The 9,982-nt window shown below is 45.8% G+C and overlaps 2 protein-coding genes across 2 annotated transcripts in view; one reads left to right on the top strand and one right to left on the bottom strand.

Annotated features, from left to right (window-relative positions):
• Nucleotides 1-2,573, top strand: part of Tcp1 (t-complex 1) — a 27,725-nt gene extending 25,152 nt beyond the window's left edge. Inside the window, exon 13 of the mRNA XM_029471017.1 lies at nt 2,416-2,573. Within this exon, the coding sequence (XP_029326877.1) occupies nt 2,416-2,491 (76 nt within the window). The 3' untranslated portion in view covers nt 2,492-2,573. The remainder of the gene's footprint in view (nt 1-2,415) is intronic.
• LOC110283774 (acetyl-CoA acetyltransferase, cytosolic) overlaps nt 1,847-9,982 on the bottom strand; it is a 17,010-nt gene continuing 8,874 nt past the window's right edge. The window contains exons 5-9 of the mRNA XM_021149257.2: nt 7,330-7,473; nt 6,213-6,335; nt 5,088-5,242; nt 3,217-3,327; nt 1,847-2,845 (exon numbers count right to left, since the gene is read on the bottom strand). Coding sequence (XP_021004916.1) covers nt 2,675-2,845; nt 3,217-3,327; nt 5,088-5,242; nt 6,213-6,335; nt 7,330-7,473 — 704 coding nt within the window. The 3' untranslated portion in view covers nt 1,847-2,674. The remainder of the gene's footprint in view (nt 2,846-3,216; nt 3,328-5,087; nt 5,243-6,212; nt 6,336-7,329; nt 7,474-9,982) is intronic.

The raw sequence follows: 9,982 nt of genomic DNA, 5'->3' as shown, positions 1-9,982 counted from the left end.
GAGTGTGCCTTCAGGCAGCAAGGTCAGGTTCCAGCAGTGGGCGTGGCAGGACGAATGAGCCGGTAGCTCCACCCTAGAGCAGGCAGGTTCCAGGCTGGGGGAAGGGAGGCCACATTACTAGATTTATTTTATGTATATCAGTGTTCTGAGTTTTTGTTTGCCTGCATACATGTATGTGCACCATTTATGTTCCTAGTTCCCCAGGTAGGTCAGAAAAAGGAATTGGATTCCCTGGAATAGAGTTAGGATGGTTCTGAGTCACCATGCGGGGGGGGGCTGGGAACTAACTCAGGTCCCAACAATTTAACAATTTAACTCTCTCTCTCTCTCTGACATGACTTTATAATGTAGCCCTTAGCTGACCTATGTCACTATGTAGGTCAGGTTGGCCTGGAACTTAGAGATCTGCCTGCTTCTACTCCCTGAATGCTGGGATGAAAGCTGGGTGCCCCCATACCTGGCTTTAGCCTTACACTGTTATTACATAGTTGCCTAACTCAAGGCAAACTACAAGTGTATAACTTTTGAAAGCAGATGTAACCTTGGGCACACACTATTATCTGAGAAAAAAATGCTGAGCAGGAAGGGATTTTTGCCAGAAAATGTCTTATCTAATTAAAGATGGAACACCCTTGTGTTCCTGTAATGTTCCCTTTACATCTTCCTTTTGCAGACTCCCTGTGGTTATTCTCCCCACCCCTGCCCCCTCCCTCGCAGGCTGGCTGCTGAACGGACTCCCGGTGTTCTGAAAGGATAGCCATTCTGGTTTGCTTCTGCAGTTTCACGCGGTTTCCATTCCACTTCCCCCTCACTCTCTGGCCCCTCTTCAGCCCCCTTTGTGGGCTTACTCTGTCCCTTAGCCAACTTTGCAGCAGCTCTAGGGAAACGTCGGGTCCGCCCCATCCCTTCAGTAACCGCAGGTCATGCTGACAACTCTGGAATCCTTGTATTTAACTTAGTTGTCTATGAGCAGACTGGTCCTCTCTACTTAAACTCCCGAGGATTGGAGTTCAATACGCAGCACCCAGCACTGGCTTACCACCACTGGAGCAGCCATTGCCCCTGGCTTCCTCAGGTTATTCACATGGAGCCCACCCACCATTTAAATAAAAATGGGGCTAGCGAGGTGGCTCAGTACTAGTAGTTCTTGCAGGGGACTTGGGTTCAGTCCTAGCACCCACATGGTGGCTTACAAGTCCATTCCAGGGGATCTGATGCCCTCCGGTTCTCAAATGTGCATATACAAACGTGGGAACACATACACACATCAATCAATCTTGGCTTATTCCTGGTAAATTTCTTTTTGTAGAACTCCATTGCATCTTCCTGAGGCAGAGGCAGAGGCAGAACATGTTCCTGAAGTGTAGCCCTGGGCGTGAAGGACTGGCAAGACTACTTCCCATCAGACTGTAGGTGCCATGCAGCGACACATCCGGCTGTGGAGGTTAGTGCACACCATGTTGGCTGTAGTCCTCTTTGTTAGGGATGCACCACCCTGACTACAGCTGCTGGGACATCACTTGGGTAGGTACTTTCTACTCCATGATATTCTTAGGGGATTGCTGTTGTGCATTTGGCCCATCACCTGACCAGTCATGCAGGTGGGACACATGGCTTAAGTAACTGACTTTTGCAAGCTATCTCTACTATAGTTTGCTTATGATTTCCATAGTACATGCAAACCTCCCAGCAGGTTCATCTGAGTAACATATGGCTTATTAGAGACGATCACAAATGAACATAATGTAAACTGTAGCTTTTCTGTTGAAGCTGGCTGCCCTCACCACATCCTCTGCTCTGGCTTTGTTTCTGTTGTCATGATCAAACTCACTGACAAGAAGCAATGTAAGGGAGGAAAGAGTTTATTTGACTTTCAGTTCCAGTTCCAGTCATCATTTTGGGGAAGTCAAGGTAGATATTTGAAGCAGGTAACATCCCATCCCGTCAAGCAGAGAAATAAATACATGGACGCTGCTTGCTACCCACTTTTCAACAACCCAGAGGCACACTTGTTGGCACTGCCAGTCTTCTGACTAGAACAGATGGAATACCTACCCCACCTCAGTCTGGAAGAGGTCACTGAATCCAACTTTCATTACAGGATTGGTCTTGATTTGATCAATGGGAAACTGCGAGACAAGCACGCAGGGGCGATTGAACCAACCATAGTTAAAGTGAAGAGCCTGAAGTTCGCAACAGAAGCCGAATCCCCATTTTTTGAATGGATCATTTTGGGGGCCCTGCATGACGGTGCATGCCTTTAATTCAAGTATTCAGGAGGCACAGAAAGGTGGATCTCCGGGAGTTCAAAGCCAACCTGATCTACAAAATGATTTTGAGGCTATATGGTGAGACCCTAACTCAAAAACAAACAAACAAAGAAAAAATAAAATCTAAAATCAATGATCAGAGAAAATTACACCCAGAAAGCAAAGACGATAAACACGGAAGTTATGAAAATGCTGTTCACTCTGGAGCCCTTGATGACTGATTGGATTTCCCTCTTATTTATAACAGTGTCAGGTGCAATGTCTCAGCCTTGGGTGTCTCACATTAAAGTACAGCAAGCTGTCCACCTGGGTTCCTGTCCTCAGTTTGGTCCTCTGGTTTCCCTTTCTGCTTAGTGTTGCACTGATTTAACAAGAACCGTCCAAGGTGGTGGCTGGCATGCAGNTCACCCTCTCTGGACACACATTGCGACTCCCATCCCACCCCCAATGCACAGGGCTGCAACACCACGGGTCCCACCCACTCTCTCCAGGGTGTGCAGCAAGGTCACTAGAATCCTGCAGCCAGATGCTCCCAGAGGGTGGCCCAAGGCAATGGCTCCTCCATCGATGTTGACCTATAGAGAAGAAGAGCCTAAGTCAGTCCTCTGTGGACACAGGCTCGTGCCTGTTTTATATATAAGTCTCCCCACAGTGTTATGCTAGCAAACCATCCTTTCAAACCCAGCTTTCACTGTAAAGCTTAGGAATAAATAGGCCTGTGTGACACCGGCTGTCTCTCTTGTTTCTAGACTGTCCCACTGAGTGTGATGTGAACTAACACACTCAGTTCTTTGCTGGGAAAAGCAACAAAAAACCCAACTGAAAATTAACTTGTATTTGTTTATCTCTAGCCAAGGACCTGGGAAATGACCCCATTTGTTATATTTCACAGCCTTAAATATGAACTGTGCAAATTCACTGGCAAACACAACTTCATGTTGGTTACCTTCTCGGGGTTTAATCCAAGTTCTTTAGCTATTGCCGCAGACACCGCTGCAAAGGCTTCATTGATTTCAAACAGGTCAACATCCTCCAGGGACCAGCCTGCCTTTGCAACCTACAGAAAAGATTAACTGAGGTCAAACTGTTCATTACTAACATAAAGATATAGATGAGTTGCTGGAGAGATGGTCAATAACACTTGCTGCTCTATCAGGAGGATCAAACCTCTGATCCCACCGCTCATGACGGGTCAGGGAGGATGGCTCCCCAGTGCCTGCAACTCCAGCTCTATGGTATCATATACTCTGTGTGTGCACACACACACAAACATAGACACCCACACAGACACACCAGACCAGGAGGTCATTCTTCAGTGACAGGGTCCTAAAGCAGATGACCAGGAGATAGGAAGATAAAGAAGATAGAAGCCGTGCCAGGATGTTCTGCACAAGCTATATCTTATACTGAGCAAGCTTATTAATAAGCACAGGACCTTATATACAGCTCTTGGGGAGAAATGGGATAATGAAGGCCGCAGGAAGCTAATCAATCAATGTTGTACAGGAAGAACACAGGGTCTCTTCAGGGTGCCACAGATGGTACACAAAATGGCCTTAGGGCTGATCATGTTGTCTCTTCAGGGGGAAACACCATGCTTCCAGGAACTGAAACCTTAACTTCTCCAGGCCCTGACCCTAGCTCTAGACTAGATCTTGCAAGTCTGTTCCTGGGCAAGGACATGAAACTAGATTTCCTTTATTCTGTCAACCCAGACTTTGAGAAGCCTTGGATTGGCCTGGCTCTCAACACAAACACACACACACAGACTTAGAGACCAATACATACACAGACATACACACACAAACACACATAGACATACAAACACACACAGACACAGAGACAGACAGGTAGATATGGACACATAGAGACATGCACACAGATGAGACACAGACACATACTAAAGGATAGATATAGTTTATTTTAAATGTTTATTTTGCAGATAGATGTTTTGCCTGAGCGTAGGTAAGCAAGTGCGTCCCACGCATGCCTGGTGCCTGTGGGTTTTAGAAGAGCACCTGAGATCCTCTAGGACTGCAGTTACAGATGCTTGTTATCTTTCACATGGGTGCTGGGACTTGAACCCATGTCCTCTAGAAGAACAGCCACTCTTAACCACTGAGCTATCTCTCTAGCCCTCATATATGTAGACTTTCTTTTTTGTTTGTTTGTTTGTTTGTTTGTTTGTTTGTTTGTTTTTCGAGACAGGGTTTCTCTGTGTAGCCCTGACTGTCCTGGAACTCACTCTGCAGACCAGGCTGGCCTCGAACTCAGAAATCTGCCTGCCTCTGCCTCCCAAGTGCTAGGATTAAAGGCATGATATGTAGAGTATTTTTATAAGATGAAATAATACCCAATGTATCCTCTGCCTCCATACAAACTCAAAGTCACAAATACATATACAAGTATGTCATCCAAATGTAAGGAAACAAACTCAATTCACTTTAGGTTTGCATACACAATGTTTGACACACAGCAAATCAAACCTGGTGGAAGTAACAAAGCCCAGCACATCTTTACACTTCAGAAGAAAGGGGCGTAGAGGGGCTTAGGAGGGCTTAGTACAGAGCTGCAGGTCAGCTGCCTTCAAGGTCAACAAAGCCAAGCTGAGGTCTGCAAAGATGAGACAGAAAGACGGCCAGGTGGGAACCTGTGGTCTTAGTAGCTGGGAGGAAGAGGCTAAAGGCCTAAGAGCTCCAGGTGTTCATCCAAGTATGAAGGCAGCTTGGGCTATTAGGAACACTGTCATAAACAAACAGACAGACAGACAGACAAACAGACAACAAAACAACTAAAAGACTACAGTGTAAGACTCACAGCTTGCTTTATGGCTGGAATTGGTCCTACTCCCATAACCGAAGGCTCCACACCGGCTTGTGACCAGGACACTATTCTTGCTAAAGGTTTCAGCATCCGACTCTCAGCTTCTGTCTTCTTCATAAGAACCACAGCAGCAGCACCATCGTTCATTCCTGAAAACACATGACCTGGTGTCTACAGCACTCCTTTCCTTCAGGTATGGACCCAGGGCCTGCTTCCCACCTGCAAGCATTAAGCTACTGACATCTTGCCAAAGGGTTCTGTTTGCTGTGATCCATCAGACTTTAGTGAACTTAGAAATGGTCTAGTCTGGAGCGTGATAGATACTGACCACACAATATATTACAAGAGTCCCCCAAAAGCAACAGAGAGGGAGAGAGGGAGAAGGATACTGAAGAAACAAGCCCAGGCCTCATTCACAGGTACTGAGATTTCCCAGAATTTGGAAAGTGTGAAGGCAAATATCCTCATTTTAGCTTTCATGGCCTGGAATTCCCGATGAGCCCAGGCTGCCCTCAACCTCACAGAGATCTTGTGCAATGCTGGAATTGAAGGAGAGCCTCACCATGCCTGGCCACTTCAGAGGCTTTTTTTTCCTTCCTTCTCTATGTAGCCCTGCAGTAAATTTCTAGACCGGGTTGGCTTCAAGTTCACGGAGAACTAGGATTAAAGGTGTACACCATCATCGCTTGGATTTCAGAATTTTAATTTAATTGTCTTATGTTTAAACTTGTATGTTTAGTCTAGATGTCAAGCAAGCAAATTACAGGGCTGCAGAGATGGCTCAGAGGTTAAGAGCACTGACTGCTCTTCGGAAGGTCCTGAGTTCAATTCCCAGCAACCACATGGTGGCTCACAACCATCTGTAATGGGATCCGATGCCCTCTTCTGGGGTGTCTGAGACAGCTACCGTGTACTCATATACATAAAATAAATAAATCTTTAAAAAAAGAAAGAAAGAAAGCAAATCACTACATTTAGTATACATAAGTAAATAGGGAAGCATGCAGAAACTATGAATGTCCCTTCCCTTAAACCCAGTCACGTTGTGTAGAAAGACGCACTCACTTGGTAGACCTCCTCAGAGTTGGTATTTCCCCCACTGCCCCTCAGAACTCAAACCTGATGCGTTCGCTGGAGTGACAGTTCCTGTCCCATCAGTAAGAAAGTAAGGTTTCAGCTTGCCCATGGCTTCAAGGTTACTCCCATGACGAGGAAATTCATCGATTTTCATTTCAGTAAGACCTGCAGAGAGCAAAGCCAGTTACTTGGAATGAGTACAGAGAAGGCAGAGTTCTGGGACTGGGGACTTCTCAGAAACAAGGAGTGACATTTGGAAGAAAGGTCTATGACCATTTACCCACTTCCATTCGAGCAGAAATTGCTAGAATTACTGCATGCTCTCCCATGAGAACTCTTCATGAGACACTCACCCTGTGTTTCAAATCCTCAGCCCTTCCTGAGGACACAGGTTTGGGTCATTGAATTCATTCATCTAGTTACAACTGAGTGGGTCAGAAGTGGAGCAATCCACCTTGTCTGAGCTGGGCACGAATGTCAGATTCTGCTTCAGATCACGGTGAATGTGTCCTTAAGGAACTCTAGAGACTGGTTAGCATTTCTTCAGCAGCTCATTAATACCTGTAACTCCAGCTCCTAGACTCCAAGGCCTTTAGACGGCCTCCAAGGGTATTCACACATATGTGTGCATATACACTCAGAGATAGATAGACAGAGATCCTAAAAGTGTCCCCTTTAGAATGTGAATTTAAGAGACATACAAGATCAACTAGGTGAACAGATGCCATTCCTGAAAGGTTTGGAAAGCTGTTTTCTTCTGACAACCACAAACTGATGCTCCATTTCTCATGAAACCCATGGGATACACACTGCAGCTGTGGACACTTTGAAGATGACAGTTTCCCATGTGACCGTATCCTGCTGTGGTGGCAGTATTTTCCAGACAAGGATGTTGCCAGAACCCGTAATCCCAGCACTCATCAGGAAGAAGCAGGAGGATCACCCAGCAGTCGGAGCCCAGCCTGGTCCACAGTGAGCACTAGGCCATCCAAGCTACACTGCAAGACCACGTCTCAGAACGCAACACATCACAACCTGCCCTCCCCCATTCAGATGTAGAATGCCTACACCTTTACAACCGGTAAAGACCAAAATCCACCAAGCCTCCCTATCATCCTCACAGGTGTCATCCGTGCCTAACTGTGGCCTCCACACTCACCTTTTCTGGAAGACACCAGCACTGGCACAATCTCCTTGTCAAAGTGGCCAGCTTTCTGCGCATGCTCCGCCCTGTTCTGCGACAGAACTGCAACCCTGTCCTGGGCCTCTCTGCTCACTTGCCATTTTTTGGCTACGTTTTCAGCTGAGAAGAAGAAAAGGCAAAAACAGCATATTCACGAGCTGGGCTTTGGTAGCTCAGGTTACTCACACTTACTACTCTTCCCTTCCCTGGTCTGTAAACTTCCAGACACCTGCGTCCAGATTCACCGCTGATACTTCCGCCTCTTTTACCTAACATCTCCTATGTGGACCTTCTCGGAAAAAGTCCAAGAACACAGACTGTCCACAGGATAAAGGTGCCAGCTGCCATGCACGGTGACTTGAGTTTGACCCTGGGATGAACATGGTGGAGGGAGAGAACTATAGCAAGTTTTCTCTCTCACTTCTTTTTTTTTTTATATCAGGAAATGTAACATTAGTATTAACTCCTGGGTTATCTTGAAACCTTACCTTTGGCTGTACTAAGAGTCAGGGGCAAAGCAGCTTGACAGACATGATGGCCCAGCTAGGCAGCAGGTTTGTGCACTGCAGGTCCCTTCCTGCTCAGGACCTGGTGCTCCTTATCAGCATCTTTCCATCTCCAGACATTAATGTTCCGTAAGCTTGATATTCTTTTTTAATTTTAAAAAGATTTATTATTCCTTTTACGTGTATATGTGTCTATATGAGCTCTTGTGTGCAGTTGTCTGTGGGGCCACAACAGGGCATCAGATGTCTGGAACTGAGCCCTGACACCACTGCTGGGAACTGACCTCTGGTCCTCTCCAAGTGCAGCAAGCTGTCTCTCTAACCCATGGCTTGATATTTGTGAAGAATGATAAGAAGGCCCTCCTTTCATCACATTGTCTAGGTTTCCTAACTGAATAATGGCTTCTTGGCATACATGATAATCTGTTATGCTTGGCGCCTCTGGAGATCAGGTTTCTACATATTTTTGTTTTGTTTTGTATGAAGCCCAAGAAACTGCACATGCTAAACAAATGTTCTAACACTAAACTATACCCCTAGCTTCAGGATATGTACGTGTGTGTATACATATATATATGTACATATATATTTATATATGTATATTTATATGTGTGTGTTAAATGTGTGTTTCAGGGGCCTGTGTGAGGGTGTCAGATCCTCTGAAGCTGGAGTCACAGACAGTTGTGAGCTGACATGTGGGTGCTGGGAGTTGAGCCCTGGTCCTCTGGAAGAGCAGCCAGTATTCTCCTAACCTCTGAGCCATCTCTGCAGGCCCAGGTCCTAAATATTTAATAATCATGTTGTTGATGTTCGTGCAGGTGGTCTGGATAACACTTAAGAAGCTGGCTAGTGGAGACTAGTGAGATGGCTCAGCGGTTAAGAGCACTGACTGCTCTTCCAAAGGTCCAGAGTTCAAATCTCAGCAACCACATGGTGGCTCACAACCATTCATAATGAGATCTGACGCCCTCTTCTGGTGTGTCTGAAGACAACTACGGTGTCCTTACATATAATAAATAAATAAGTTAAAAAGAAAAAAGAGAGAAAAGATATACTGTCTTATAATAAAAAGAAGAAGCTGGCTCTTTGCGAGTGGAGGTGCAGAGGTGGTACATCTCTGTTCCCAGCACTTTGGGGGCAGAGCAGGTAGATCTTTGTGAGTTTGAAGCTACTCTGGTCTGTGAATATAAAGTATGTTCTAGGACTGACAAAACTACACAGAGAAACTCTGTCTCAAAAAAACAAAAACAAAACAAAACAAAACAAATCAAGCAACCAAGCAAGCAACTGGCTAGCTGCTCGGGCAAGCAGGATCCATGGCGCCTTCTATCACCTCATGAAACAGAGACATCTTGAGTCCCTGTTTGTCACATCCCAAGCCCTCTCTCCTTATATTTGCACAAGTTGTCTCTTGTGCTTCTGCGTGTAGCCTTGTCCCTATTTCCTTATTCATATGACTCACACTTCCCGTAGAACCAAGGCCACTGCTGCCAGCTTTTCAACAATGTGCTTCACTTCTCAGTTTACTTAACTCATAGTCAAATGCTACTTCTGTTTAAGTCATACTTACATATGGTAAAGGTTTTGTTTTGGCTTCCAATTGCTTCAACTGTTAGCACAGGAAACAAGGACCTAGACACATGACTAATGGTTCCATTGTGTGTAACCAGAGAAGCATGAGTTTATCTGACAGAACCTCTCTGACAAGACAGCCTTTGATAAGGTGGGGGGCTCCATCGGGAAGAATCAAACATCCTTCTGCACCAAGGACTCACAACTGCAGAGTACTGACTGAGGAAAGCTGACTTAAGGAGGAGCACACTGGAGAGTGTACACACCACTTTCCGCTTGACCTGAGGTCTTCCTGAGCTGTGGCTCACACAACTGCTGAACTCCTAAGGGCGTGGTGCCCCCCTCAGCTCCCTGTACAGGATGAGCCTTTGGAAGTACCCCCTTCTTTCCTTTAGAAATTAATCTATTTACTTCGTTTCATTGCATGCATGTTTATGTACCATATGCCTGCTTAGTGAACTCAGATCAGAAGAGGGCACTGGGCCTGGTGAAATCACCTTGAGGGTGGTAGAACTCAGATCAGAAGAGGGCACTGGGCCTGGTGAAATCAC

Source organism: Mus caroli, chromosome 17 (genome assembly GCF_900094665.2).
Source record: "Mus caroli chromosome 17, CAROLI_EIJ_v1.1, whole genome shotgun sequence".
In the NCBI taxonomy this organism is placed as follows: domain Eukaryota; kingdom Metazoa; phylum Chordata; class Mammalia; order Rodentia; family Muridae; genus Mus; species Mus caroli.
Note: the sequence above shows the minus strand (reverse complement) of the source record. Positions and strands in the feature narration are given on the sequence as shown.